This window comes from Zootoca vivipara, chromosome 4 (genome assembly GCF_965207765.1).
Source record: "Zootoca vivipara chromosome 4, rZooViv2.hap1.1, whole genome shotgun sequence".
In the NCBI taxonomy this organism is placed as follows: Eukaryota; Metazoa; Chordata; class Lepidosauria; order Squamata; family Lacertidae; genus Zootoca; species Zootoca vivipara.
In genome coordinates this window covers 43576794-43592418 of record NC_142587.1, presented here as the reverse complement: position 1 = coordinate 43592418, position 15625 = coordinate 43576794, and the positions used below count along the sequence as shown (strand labels likewise).

Genomic DNA, 15625 nt, shown 5'->3' with positions numbered 1-15625 from the left:
ATCTCCAAGTCCTCAAAAGATTCCATCAGCGGTGTCTCCGAAAAATTTTACACATCACTTGGGAAGACAGGCGAAGTAATATCAGTGTACTGGAAGAAGCAAAGATCGTGTTGAAGCAATGATTCTTCAACATCAACTTCGTTGGACTGGTCATTTGTGCGGATTCCTGATGCTCGTCTTCCAAAGCAACTACTCTATTCCGAACTTAAAAATGGAAAGCGTAATGCTGGTGGTCAACAAAAGAGGTTTAATGACTGTCTCAAGGCAAATCTAAAAAAAATGTAGTATAAACACTGACAACTGGGAAACACTGGGCTGCGAGCGCTCCAGTTGGAAAACAGCCTTTACCAAAGGTGTCATGGGCTTTGAAGACACTCGATCTTAGGACGCAAGGGTGAAACGTGCTAAGAGGAAGGCACATTTGGCAAATCCACACCGTGATCAACTCCCCCCCCCCCATAAACCAATGTCCTCACTATGGAAGGACGTGTGGATCCAGAATTGGCCTCCACAGTCACTTACGGACCCATTGTTAAAACTGTGTTTATGGAAGACAATCTTATTCGGATACGAGTGATCACCAAAGAAGAAGATATCAAACATTCAATGGAATATATTCATAAATCCACACACAGCAAGAGTTTGAAACAGGGTGGATAAAAATCAATGATTTTTTTAAAAAAAATCAAAAAAAATCGGATTTTTTTGATTTAAATCGATTTTTTTGATTTAAATCGGATTTTTTAAAATAAAATGCTTTTTGAGGAAAATATATTACCATCCAAAGGTTATTCCATCATGAAATAACGATTAGTTTTTTAATTATGTAGAATAAGGTTGTATATGTTTATTTTTTGGGGTAAATAAATGCCATTAATCCATTCACAATGTCATGCTCTTCCAGAGGTTTTTGTAAGATTATTGGGCAGATTCTCTGCCTACAAGATATTATCACAGATGCTTGGTTTACTTTAGCAGTTCTCAAAACTGAATTTGACTCAACAGAGATCACATGCCTCTTCTTCACAGCAAAAATGTTATAACATGAACAGAGTTGAGAAAAAGACCTTAATCCTATTGTTCTACAAACCTATGAATACAGAAACAACCCCTTCAGTGCTAAGTTTCAAGAAGTTCAGTGAATAGAATAGAAACAATATTTTTCTGATTGTTTGGAGTGGACAGTATTTAAGTTTTTCATGTGATTTAAATCGACTATGATTTAAATCAAGCCTTACTGACTAGTGATTTAAATCGTGATTTAAATCATGATTTAAATCAGTTTGATTTAAATCAAATCCACCCTGGTTTGAAATAGGTTTGCTCATTTGATAATCCACTGCTTATAGCAGTTTTTCCCAACCAGTGTGCCTCCAGATGTTTTGGGACTACAACTCCCATCATCCCTAGCTAGCAAGACCAGTGGTCAGGAATGATGGGAGTTGTAGTCCCAAAACATCTGGAGGCACACTGATTGGGAAACACTGGCTTATAGACATGTAATACAGAATTCAAAGCTGTGAGCAAATGCTTGTCACTCTGTTTTTAAACTGAACATAAATATTCCAAATGGTTACCAAGACTCAGATTAAGGGCGGGAGCTAACAAGATTCCATCCAGAGCTCTGGAAGCAGACATAAGGCTGGCATTTTCAGGCAGCTCCCAGGACCTCTGTGTCTCAATAGGGCCCATTGCTGATGCATCTCCTGGATTCCCATAGACAGATAGACAGACAGACAGACAGACAGACACACACACACAGTCGTACCTTGGATCCCAAACGCCTTGGTACTCAGATGTCTTGGCTCCCAAACACCACAAATCCAGAAGTGAGTGTTCTGGTTTGCGAATCCAAATGTCCGATGGGGCTTCCGCAGCTTCCAATTGGCTGCAGGAGCTTTCTGCAGCCAATCAGAAGCCGCCCTTTGGTTTCCGAATGTTCTGGATGTCGAACGGACTTCCAGAACAGATTCCGTTTGACTTCCAAGATACGACGTGTGTGTGTGTGTGCTTCCAACAACCACCCTAAGTCTCCCACAGTGTCCTAAAACAAAACTACATCACAGATATCCTGAAAAAAATAAAATTGAAGTCTGAGCCACCTTTTGGTACTGCATGGAACACTTGCTTTAGCTCCAATTAAATCCACCTAAGCTGGAGAATGGGCATCTGAGGGCAGTTTGCTCAAAGCCCCTCCTCAAACTTGGGACCTCACTGCACACAGGTTTTCAGCAAAAGCAAAGTCTTCTTAAAACTGATTTTTATCAAATAATCAGTTTGATTTAAATAAAGCTTCCTTTCAATTAGTTGCTAGACTGATATATAAATGTGATTCTCCAAAGTTATTTTTCAACACGAACAAACATAGAAAACCTCTCAGGCCAATTAATGACTATTTGGAGAAAGCGCATAAAAGTGACAGAAATCCTTTTAATCATCTAGTCTTATTTATTCACACATACTAAGTATATTATGAATTAATAAAACATTATTAATAAAAATGTCTTGGAAGTTTAAAAAGAGCCTTTAAATCAAGGCAAACTATTTTTCTCTTAGGTTATAAAAATCACTCCTTATAAATACTTTAGCACCTCTGATTAGAATTAGCACCACAATAGCCTTTGTCTTAAATAGTGCATATTCATGAATGAATATTCCTTAGATTCTTGCCCGAAATATAATAAATGTTGGTTTTAGAATATCAGATATGACTCTTAAAAAATGATAAATAAATAATGACATTCTCCGTATCTGATTGTGTGTATATGAGAGAGATGTTGCATGTATTTGCAAAAGTCAAATCACTTCCCTCGTATACACAAAATTGATTTCAACCGGCAAACCTCATAGGTGGGCCTTCCCACACATACTTGGTATTCAAATTTCAGTAGGCATACTTGGGGTTGCAGTGAGGGTGTATCAATGTATGATACTGGATTTCTGTACTAGTCTGAAAACCATATGTAGTACTAAGTAGGTGTTATGCCCAATATAATAAACATTTTATCTCATTAAATTATATGTAACTTTATAAACATATGTGAACTTATTTACTGTACAACGAATCTCTCTTCTTTAGACCTACAAAGAAGCAGAACTTTACTATGTGTAGATATTTGCTTGAGAGCTTTTTCTTACAGATAACGTTTATAAAAGCATTCATTATGTCCTATATGATGTCATATCATGTGAATTGTATGTAGAGTTGTTTTGTTCACTGAGGTATTAGTACTTTGGAACTTCTTTGCCTAAGAGAACCAGTCACACCTGGGCACTGCTAGATTATTTAATTTACTGTATGGGTAATTTCTACCTCTATGCCCATCTTCAACTCTCATTCTCAGGTTTCATTCAAAATTAACCCCCACATTAACCCCCTAGAGCAGGCGTTGGCAACGTTTTCTGGCTGTGGGCCGGATCATTCCCACAGACGATAGGCCGTGGGCCGGACATGCGCAAAAGCGATTTCCGGTGCCACACTGCGCATGTCTGGGGTGCCGGAAATCGCTTCTGCACATGCCTGAAGCTGAAAATTGCGACTGCGCAGAAGTGCGGTTTCTGGCATCTGTGCGTGCGCATATGCCATTTCCGGCACCAACCGGCGAGTCCCCACGCCGTGCTGAGTTGGTTTAGCGCAGCACATGCGGGACTTGCCGAGCGGGCGGCTTGGTGACCAGGCATATTCAAATATCCTATTATCCTGGAGACTATTAAAGCACCTATAAAAATTTGGATGAATATAAATAAAAATAAAAAGGATGACCCCTATCAGCATGAGAAATTAACAATATGGGCCAACCCAAAATTAAAAATTGGAAATCAAGTAATAATTTGGCAAAATTGGATGAAAAAAGATATTTTGACATTGAATCAATTTATTGATGAAAATTATAAATTTTTGGAATATACGGTAAGTAAAGTACGGATTAACCAGTGAAACACAATGGCAATACATCCAATTGAAACATATTTTGGAAAGGAAGTTTGGCTCTGACGCTATAGCAGCATTGGAAACACCCATGCTGCTAAAAGATCTGCATATCTGCAACAAAAACAAAAAACTCTACACTTGCACTATATAAAACTCTACACTTGCACTATATAAAACTCTACACTTGCACTATATAAAACTCTACACTTGCACTATATAAAACTCTACACTTGCACTATATAAAACCCTACCCAACAGGAAGAAATATGATTTAGAATATGATAGACAAAAATGGAGTGAAGAGTTAGGGGTAAAATGATATATGGGAGTCAATTATAAATCAACAGAAATAGCCTCTATGGATCTAAGACTAAGACTTATTCAACAGAAAATAATATTCAGAGTCCACTGGACTCCAGCAAAACTATACCAGAAGAAAATAACAAGTGCAGACAACTGCTGTAGATGTGGGAGTAAAAATGCAAACTTAGAACATATGTTGATTAACTGCCCGATGATAAGATCATTTTGGTGTGAGGTGAGGATATTTATAGCAAGAGTAATAAAAAGAAATTGTTGTTTAAGAATTTAATTCTAAATTATATTGCCGAAAATGTGGGAGATTTCATGGGGTAAAAAAAAAATTGGATGTATCGTGCTATATTAGAAGCAAAATACTTGTTTTGATGAATTGGAAGAGCCACAAAAAGATTCCATTGAGTACATGGATTGATAATATGGATAATATGGACATATAAACAAATTGCATGTTGACGCAAAATAAGAATGGATAAATATGAAGAAATCTGGAACAAATATTTAAGCGATAAGGAGGATAGTGGTGGGAAGTAGGGGGAGGAGAGTGAGGTGGGAAAATATTGTTTAAAAGGGTGTGGTCATAGGTATATCAGTGTATTTAAATCTGAATTGTCTCAAATTGTTATTATGATTTTTGTTGTATGTGTCTTTTGCAGTTGATGTTTGTATCCAAAAAACGATTAAATAAATTAAAAACAAAAATTGCTAAACCTGGCAATCTGTGTAAGAAGAAAGATAGTTTGCCCTAAAAGTATTGGGACTGACATAAACTTCATACAGTATATTAAGTGTATCGGGATCTTTTTTGTCTTGCAGCCATGAGACGCAGACTACATGCTGGGATCATCCTAAAATGACTGAGCTCTACCAGTCCTTAGGTAAGATAATTTTTCATATTCAACTGCTTGGTTTTGAGGAATATTTTCTAGAGAAATCACAACCACCTTCAGTGAAAATACTGTACCTGCACTGAAGCAAACTTTTCAAACAGAAACATAGGAAAAAAGAAAATCTTAGCTTCAAGTGTTCAGTTCTTTCATGTTGTTTTATAATAAAGGTGCATTGCAGAGATTTTATCTTTAAAAATCAATTAATTAGCATGAGCATTCCCCCTCCTCCCTCATCAGTTGAAAACAATGCCCAGCATTAACTGTAGGCAAGCCTCGTCAATGTGTTGGACCCAAGTTGATTTACCGAATTTGGGGGCTTCTCCAGTTGCTGCACATCCCTTGGCTTCCAGCTGCATTCCAAAAACAAAAAACCCAACAACCTTATCTCTGCAGTCCTGTACCTTGTTTTTTCTTCTTCTTCCTTTCTTTTCTGGAAGACTGTTTTACTGGCCCCCAAGCTGCCACTGAACGGAGCCGCCTGCTCAGTGAGTCCCCCGCGCGCTGTGCTAAACTGGCGCAGCATGGTGACTTGCCAAGCGGTGCTGGAATTCGCGTCTGCGCACATGCAGATACCAGAAATCGCATCTGCGCATATCCAGAGCTGGAAATTGCTTCTGCGCAAGCGCAATTTTCGGCATCTGGGCTTGTGCAGAAGCGATTTCCGGCGCCACGGACACATGCAAATGTGATTTCTGGTGTTGCACTGCGCCAGTCTGGCCCACGGACGATCTCCATGGGAGCGATCTTGCCCATGGCCGGTAAACCTTGCCGACCCCTGCTGTAGGCTTTAGTTGGAGATTGCTTCTATAATGTTTCCCCATCGTCCATTATGTTGCTCCATTGGCCCTTGAACATCTTGTGCTTTTGCTTTGAATGGATGCATGGAAAGGAATATGTATTTCAGAATAAGATACCACTTCATTTTGTATTTTAACTACATTAGTCATCAGGAGATTATTTTGATATGTGAGAGATACAAATATTTTAGCCATAGTTGAAAAGTGATTATTTTATTCTATTTGCAATATAAATTATTATTAAACATAGACAAATAAAAACCCAGTGTAAAAGAAAGATAGCTTTTGAATTCAGTAAAAACATGATCTATTTTTGGCATACAGAACATGGGATTACAGATGTTTATATTTCCATTTTAGCTAGGAATGATAGAACTTTAAATTTTGTATCTGTGATGTATGGGAAGGGATTTTTGAATATTTTTGATGCTTCAAAAATAAGCAGCCCTGTCAGAAATACAGTAGAACAGAGTAAAATTAGTATACTAGGCACAGTATACCAGTAATACTTTCTATAAATTGAAAAATTCAAAATCAATCCATTTACTCTTGGGCAGAATCTTTAATGTGTATTCAGTCTTTCTCTTTGCCTTGAGTTGGAATGGACAATAATAATATGATGTTTCTGAAGCCCTTTAAGATTTTCTAATTTGTATAAAAAGTTAAAACTAAAAGTACATTTTATTTGCATGTTTATTATCTATTTTATCTCTTGCTCTAACATGAACATACCAGGATGAAATCTGGTTTCTTGCTTGAAGTAATGCTCATAGTTTAAGAAGGCTTAACTGCCCTTTTACAGGCTTGGTAGTGATATAAAAATGGTATCCATTGGTTTTAGAAGAATGTAGTCATGCCTTATACAGCATCACAAGCCCATGCAGAAGTTTTCTTCTTTCCTCTTGAAGTTATAAATCTAATATGCAGAAAATCAAATAATTTTTCCAAATAATGTATCTTTCCCCCACATAAAATAACTTTTCATATAGCAAGCTTTTCTGTTAAGGAGAATATATTCCCCATTTCTCCCTGTTCTATCATTTTTTTATGTGATCATCTTTATAGGTTCACTTTTTGGTTTGTTTCCCCCCATGATGTATTTCAGCTTTTGATTTTCTATAACACCATGGTTGAGCACCACACTCTGTTTCAATGACAGATTGTGGTTTGCTTTTGTTTTTTAATGATTTTGCAAGAAGATAACCCTGCACACTTTTTTTTGTTTATTTTCATATCTGGATTTAAGAGGTAATAACTAGTGAAAAACATCTACACATCCTGCTTTGTTCATAAGATCAATAACAGAAAGATACTTTTAAAAATAGTGGAGTATGATTATGGAAAGACATTGTGAAGATTAGGTTAATTTCTCCACCAACCGTTTTCCATGTCAGCCACAGTGCTGGAGCAGATTGTCTCCTCTTGAGGTTTCTCAACTCAATTCCTCTGGCTTTTACATACTGCATTTTGCAGACCCAGATGCAGACTCAGTGGAAGTCCTGCAGCAGGATTTCTATGCATGTCTTACAGGAGGTTTAAATAAAACTTTTAGAGTTTTTGTTGGACATTTTATGGGAGAACAGTGGAACAGTTATTTCTTAATAGAGCAAGGTGCAAAAAAATTCCTAAATGTTGTGATTTTGCTTTGACAAACTATGGTTGTTTTTTATTCTCTTCCCCACCCCTTTTAAGAAACATATTTTGTGTTCTGTAAGTTTTGGGTTTTTTTGTGGTCATTGGACCTTAAATAATATCCAATATTTGATTAGTTTAACTGTTGCTTACAATCCTTATGCCAGCCTTACAGACTATTGCAAGTATTTACCAGCCTTTAAGAAACTTTATTTACTTGCTTCTGCAGCAGAAAAGGCATTCACTTGCTAAATGTGACTTTTCTCTCTGGTTCTTTAAAACTAAAAAAGAATACTGTGAATTCAGAGGTACAGAATGATTCTGAATGTGTGTGTGTGTGTGTGTGTGTGTGTGTGTGTGTGTAGAGTTGGAGAGAGAGAGAGAGAATAGGGTAACCATTTTCCACAACATCATAAGAGAATGGAGGACTAGACACAATTTGCATATACTAAGTTATATGCATAGATACAAGTCCAGAAATAATTTATTACTCCACTTTATCCACTTAATCCTGTCTCTAAAGGTAAAGGGGCACCTGACCATCAGGTCCAGTCGTGTCCGACTCTGGGGTTGTGGCGCTCATCTCGCTCTATAGGCCAAGGGAGCCGGTGTTTGTCCGCAGACAGCTTCCGGGTCATGTGGCCAGCATGACAAAGCTGCTTCTGGCGTACTAGAACAGCACATGGAAATGCCGTTTACCTTCCCGCCAGAGTGGTCCCTATTTATCTACTTGCCCTTTGATGTGCTTTCGAACTGCTAGGTGGGCAAGAGCTGGGACCGAGCAACAGGAGCTCACCCCGTTGCAGGGATTCAGACCGCTGACCTTCTGATCAGCAAGTCCTAGACTCTGTGGTTTAACCCACAGCGCCACATGGGTCCTAATACTGTCTCTACTTTTGTGTTTATATGACTGTACTAAGGGCCAGCGAGGAGGAAAGCAGTTGGGGATTTATATGCAGAAGGAGGTGCATTGAAGAAAAGTAATTTCTCTAATTCAAGAGCATCAGATATAAGACTCTTGGAGTCCCCCGTTGGGTCCATTGCACTCCTACCAAACTTCACACAATTCAGTTCTTTTCAGGGCAAAAAAGTCACAAATGACAGGCTGGTGTAGTTATTTCACAAGATGAACCGCAGTTGAAATAGCCTCAGCTTGCATTTAAATTGCCTTATGACAAGCTTCCAACAAGTTTTGTCCTTGCATTGAGGAAGTGAAACAGGCAGACATTGAAAGCAGATCCTCTTTCAAAAGCTTTATTTCTTTCCGGTCCTTGCAGTGTTGTCCTGCCTCAGATATGGTACCAGAAATTAAATGCTTGCAATAGGTGGTACCGTGGGCATCCAAGGCCAGTCCTAGGCTTTTGTGGTCCCTTGGCCTTTTCCAGTGTTAGAAACTGAGATATGAAAACTAGGAGCTAAATGGCACCTTAAACTTACTGGTAGGTTATGGGCAAAACAAATGGAATGTCCAGGCACGCTTTTTTAATAACAAGAATACAAAGCTGAAAATGAATGAACTGCAGCTAAAATATTATGTTCATTTTTCACATGGTCTAGTCCTTCCCCTGCCCACCCCCTAATATTCTTAAGAGGGTCTCTTCTCCAGTCTTCAGAGAGTAGCTGGAAGTGGGGATGCAGAAAAAGGCCCTCTTTTCCTTCCACTTCAGTTTTAATCTGGAATCTTAGGTGCAGTACTGTGTCCAGAGCTCAGAAACTGCTTGTGCTAATGAAATTCCCTGTTTACAAAATGCACCTAGATTACAATGGGAGTTTTGAACACTGGCCTTTTCTCTTTCCTCTGAAATTATACCCCACCCCTTTCTGGATCTTACTGTAGAACTACCATCACTTACGGTAATAAAGAGGTGGGCAGACTTCAGCTTATGTGATTTACTTTGTTTTTTACCAGAGACATGAGATCTACCAAGCAGAGCCTGTTGCAAAGGGGATATATTTAGAATTAAAAAAATTCTGAGTCCAGGAATTTGTTTTGCATACCAGAACTGATTTGGGCTCCCATGCTGCTGGGAGTTGTAGTTCAACAACATATTGAATGCACTGCATTGGTATCCCTGGCTCAAGGCACAAAAATGTCAGTATTTGTAGCAAGACAGCTACAGATAGAAGTTCCTGTATGCAGCATAATAGGGACATTTTTACATAGGGACAAGGGTTAAAAAGGTGCTGAAACCTGTTGGGCCTAGGACAGGTGTCCCCAAACTAAGCCTGGGGGCCAGATGTGGCCCAATCACCTTCTAAATCCGGCCCGCAGATGGTCTGGGAATCAGCATGTTTTTACAAGAGTAGAATGTGTCATTTTATTTAAAATGCATCTCTGAGTTATTTGTGGGGCATAGGAATTCGTTCATTTTTTTTCTTTTCCAAAATATAGTCCGGCCCTCCACAAGGTTTGAGGGACAGTGGACTGGCCCCCTGCTGAAAAGGTTTGCTGACCCCTGGCCTAGGAGGTATGTGGTGTGTGAGAGAGGGAAGTTGTAAATAGTATGTAGAGTGTGTTTGTGAGAGTGCCCAGGTAACCGACAGCATAATTCTGGCTGTGCGGCATGACGCGGCGTGTCATGGCATGGCATGGTGATTGGGGCAGCACAGAGGTTCTAAATAAAAGTTCTAGAAAAGTTCTAGGAAAAGCTCTGATCCTAACCATGTCTATTCAACAGTGGTATTATTGAATTCCATGGGGCTTACTTCCATGTCAGTGGAATTAGGATTGCAGCCAACAAATAGTAATAGGGTGGTGGGAGAAAAATGCAATCAGAGATTCTGGCGATGGCAGCAGCTATGAATTAGGCTGTGGGTGAACTGGACACCTGAAAGAAACCAGGCAGAGGAAGGTCAGGGTCAGGGTCAGGGTCAGCCTAAAGACCCTAGGACTTATGCTTGTGGAGCAGGGCTTCCCCCCTCTTCTCGCCCATGCATCTCCTTCAAAATTGTCTCCTGAGGGGTCAGGAGAACCCCCCAAATAGCATGCTGGGGGGCGGAGAGGGGGGTTGTTCTGTCTAGCAAGCTGAAATTCTTCCCCGGGAGGGTGGGGGTGGGTGTCATAGAGCAACTCTGAATTCCACTCAGTGTTTTCAGTATTTGTCTACCTATGTTTCACAGTCTCTGTGTTGATCCTGTGTTGTGTGACATCTCAGAGTTGCTTAAAAATATTTATCCTGCCTATCTATTTACATGCAACATGAGCATGTCTTCACTGTTGTATTTAGCAAGGCAAGATTGTGAGTTGTCTGCCACTAGTCAGGGTCTGAAGTGGGATTTTAAAAATGGAACTGTTCTTCCCGAACCTGGAAGGTAATGCACCTTTTCAAATCAAATTCTGAGTCTTATTTTGAAATCTGTCAAACCCCCAATAGCTCCATTTGATGTGTGACCCATAATTGGGTAACATTTTTTTTTTAGTACTGCTGAGCCATGTCAGTAATGGTGGGCAGCATGCAAGAGGGGGGAATATAGAGAACCATACTTGTCCACCGATGAAACAGGAAAAAAGTAACAAGTTTAGTGTGGGGACAGGGGAATTAGTTGACTGGAAGACAGAACTTGAGGGACAGTTTAAGTTTGCCCTGGTTGTTGTTGTTTTTTTTTTTAAAAAAAAACCCAATATGAATAATTGTTGCAGTTGTAGTGATATATATATATATATATATATATATATATATATATATATATATATATATATATAAAATTTGCCTGAAACATTTTTAGTACATAATAAATAAATAAACGTGACCTTCTCCAAAACTGCAAGAGAGATCATTCTCTTCATGCTCTCTGCGGGTTATGCTGCTTCCTGATTTTTTGTAGTCATCTTTTTTATAATCTGGTTATATACTAGATGATGAAAATCACTAGAAGTGATTTTCTTTTCCTACAAGATTTAAACTGCAAAATAACAAAGCACACTTTCATGGACAACATATTATTCCCCTCCCCCAAAACACAGCTACAAGACAACATATTTAATCCCAATTCCCAAGCCATGGCTAAAATGTCTGACATCTATAGGGCATTGTCATCTCTTTTCCTTACATGCTTGAGGGAATGTTGATTGGTTCAAGCATTCCAATAGCACATAAATCACACTATTACTTATTTCATTATCTCAGTTCAAACTTCCTAGTATTGACACTGAAAGCCAAATAATTTCAATCAAAATTATTATTATTTTAAATAAGTAATCTTAACACGTGTTAAATTATTGCCAGTGATCTTAAGCATGGATAAGTACCACTGAATTGTAAACTGTTTTCAAACTACATCTGCACCATAGCTCTGTGGTAATGTCTCAGTAAAATGTGTACTGTTGTGTTTTAATGATATTTTAGCAATATCCACCTCAGCATTTTAAGTTAACGAAAGAGTATGTTTCCTCCAGGTAAACTAGTGTTGTTTTAAATGGTAATTGTAGCAGCTGGATGCAGTCAGCTCTTGTTACCTATTTGGATTCTCTCTGAATTCACCAGTGTAAAATAGTAAAGGCAACTCACAGTTCTTAACTTGAAGCATGATGCTTTTTCGTTTATATTTCCAGAATCTATTGCTTTATCATCTGTGACTGTAAACCTTATGTGTAAAAAGAAAGTGGGGAGAATAAAGACATAAATAGGTCGCAGTCACTGCAAACAAACATGACACATCTCTTACATGATACATTTTTGAAACTACGTATCAGAAGCTTGTATCAAAAGCTGCAATACATTGGCCATAAACTGGCACGGAGAACAGTTGTGGTAGTTGAATGAACAGTTTCTCTTTTAGATTGTTTTGGCGTTCAAAATCGTGTCTATATTATTCTGCAATATGGCTTTCTGGGTCATAGAATCATATTTGGAAGGTACCCCCAAGGTCATCTAGTCCACCCCCTGCAATGCAGGAATATGTGGATATGTGTTTCTGGATCTAGTGCAATTTATTCAAGAAATACTCAAATACTAAGCTGGCACCCCATTAAATATCCTACCTCTGGTATGTATGCTTGCCAATTCTTTTGTAAGTGGGGGAAAAAAGACCACCATTCACTTTTGTATGTTAATACATTTATAAATATATTCATAGTCTAAAATTGTTCAAAGTTCTGTTTTTGGAATAAACTTCTAAAGAACTGACAACAAATATTAAAATGAGCAAGAAGAAAGTCTGATAGCATGACGTGCTTTATTTGATATCAAAACTGTATATAATAACTAAAAGTAACTAAAAATACTGAGTTTGATAAACTAACCTCAAAGACAGACAGTTGCTGTTTTCATTTGGAGTTTTTTACCCTGAAAATTACCGAGTAATTTAACAGGACACCCTGAAATCACTGCAGTTGAGTAAGGATTTATTAGTAGAAAGTGAGGTGTGCAGCTGAATGCTGCTGCCCTGAACCATGTCTGCACTTACACTGATGTTGGTTTATGAAAACTTAATCTTGACTCCAAACCCGGGATTTGAAATTCTTGTTTGAAACTCAAATCCCTGTTTACAAGAATATCCTGGTAAAATTTTGAAGTTTATATCCCAACAGGCATGGCTCATAGAATCCTTACATTGTTCATTGTTGCAGCCCTGCATTAACCATTAGGGTGGGTCATAAAAAACTTTTTTTGGAAAATGTTTCCTCCCTTGATCTTATATCAGGCGTATGGTATAAACATAGTCAAATTTCAAATTTGGGACAAATCGGTTAATATTTAGACCCTGCTCCTACAGATTGAAACTTTGCCTCACTACGAGTGATGAAAACATAGGAATTTGACTCATTTATTCTCAGTATGCTAAATTGTGAACAAATAAACATAAATTTTAGGTTTTATGTAGAGCAATAATAGTTGCATACTATTATTTTCTGCAATATTTATTTATTTAAGATAAAACATGTTGATAATTTACATGAAAAATGGTTTTGAACAAATTATATGGAACAATTAAGCAAATAGTGTACTAAACAGGTAAACATAAACAACTCATTTGATGTTCATAGAACCAGTTGTGTTGAGCAGCAGGTTTCCTGTTCACTTAAAGCAGAGGTGGGGAACCCTTTTCAGCCTGAGGACTGCATTTCCTCATAGATAGCCTTCCCAGGGGGACATTTGAATTGTGGGAGGGGATAGATGCAAAACTAAGCAGAGCAGTGGGTGTGACTCTTACCATTGTTGAGTAGGCTGCATTGCAGCCATACAAAAATCTGACATTCTAGGCATACATACACACTTCTCCCCATCCTGCATCCAAGCAAGTTAGAACTTGCAGGAGACATTGCAACCAGCCAAAAGAATTCAAGGGTGCAGAGCTAGGACTGTTAAGGAGGTGTAGCAAGATGTCTATGTTGAATATATTTTTTAAAAAAAGCATTGTGTATGTACTGTAGTTTCAGTTTCCAAAGAGTAATCCTTTCATGTACTATGTGAAGTTCTTGAGAAAATAACTATTCCTAATCGTGGGGTTGAAATTTAAATGCACCTTCTGCAGCAGGGCTGGCTCAAGACATTTTGTGGCCAGAGGTGAATGACAAGGTGGTCCTCTTTCCCATGGCATGTGCAGATGCCAATTGGACTGTAGTTTAACCTTACTCTAATGCTAGTAAAGGAGCTGTATCTTCCACTGCTCTTGAAGGCTAGCACAGGGGTGCAGGGCAGGCTGCATGGCACTCACAGCTCTGGCCACTCCCTGTGCTTTAGCATCTGCTGCCTGAGGCAGATGCCTCACTTTGCCTCTTCTTAGAGCTGGCCCTGTTCCATAGCTGCCAAGTTATCCCTTTTTTAAAGGGATTTTCCCTTATGCTGAATAGGCTTCCTCGCGAGAAAAGGGAAAACTTGGCAGCTATGCCCTGTTCTGCAGGTAGAAATAGGCATGTGTTTATTGTTTTAGCTACCATGAACAATATGACTTGGTGGTGGTCAGGCGAGGAGCAAACAGAAGTAGAAGTGCAGCATTAGAACCAGCCAGCAAAATGTCACCACATATGTAACAAACCACCATTAAAAACATGTACTAAAAGGCTTGACAGCAGAAGTGTTTATTTTAATCCGATTTTATGGGGAGCGAGCAAATCTGGATTAAACAAGTATAAATTATAGGCTGGAATTTTGATGATAACAGGGTGTGGATGGTGAAAAATATATGTATGTGAGCAGAATTGATTTCAGAATAAACTCCTGTCTGGAAGCACTCTTCGTTACAAGTGTTTTGAAGAGAGTGACATGATATTATGTTTTACTGTATTGGGGTGGTTGGGTTCAGGAGTAGGTTACTCTCTAGGAGACTGATAATATTGATAATTCCTATATTTAAAAATTCTTAAAACCAGCCTAATTTCAATCATGTGTATGGACCAAGCATGCAGCTTCATTGCTACAGCTTCTTATGTTGTGAGCAAGCCTCAGGCATTTATGAAAGGGTGCCTTTCTGCTGCATAATTCAAACACTATCAAATTAACTAATTTTACTTGCAACTTCTATTTATAAAAGAGATCCAAATTGAGAGTGTTTGTTAAGAAAAACATTTAATTGAAAAATGCTAATGGAGGGGGGGAAGTGGACAGAGGTTGGGGGTTGTTACACTGTAGCTGCATGTAGCAAAGAGCTATGAGGGGCAGCTGCACTGTGGGGAGAAAGGTCTCCAGAAGAACTGGCGAATGGAGGAAAAGAAAGGGATGGGGTAGGTGAACGTGGCGCTTTTACATGCTGTAGTATCCATGTAAGGGTATTATTCAAATATGCCAACTAATTGCTGTTTTTGTATAAAGTTTTACTGAGTTTAGCTCTCCTCCTAACATTATCATTTACATTACTTAAAGAGCATTGAAATGCCTTTTTTTCTTTCACCAGATGCTATTTATATGTTAATCTGTATTATCTCACTTCTCTTTCTCATTTGTAACATAGTATTCTTGCTTCTTCCCTCTGTCCTTAATTAAAGCATTCTTTTTTCTTTTTCTTTTTTACACATCCGCACAATGAAATTGCAGTCACAGTGCCTTGGCAAAAGAGTTCTTTATTAATTTGCTTTCATGATAGATTTATTGTCTATGGGATTGTTTAAGTACCATAGT

The 15625-nt window shown here is 38.4% G+C and overlaps 1 protein-coding gene across 16 annotated transcripts in view; it reads left to right on the top strand.

Annotated features, from left to right (window-relative positions):
- Positions 1–15625, top strand: part of DMD (dystrophin) — a 1006777-nt gene that overhangs the window by 927121 nt on the left and 64031 nt on the right. For all 16 annotated transcript variants that reach the window (XM_035114386.3, XM_035114388.3, XM_035114384.3 and 13 more), the window contains one exon: positions 5066–5127. In XM_035114386.3, coding sequence (XP_034970277.3) covers positions 5066–5127 — 62 coding nt within the window. The remainder of the gene's footprint in view (positions 1–5065; positions 5128–15625) is intronic.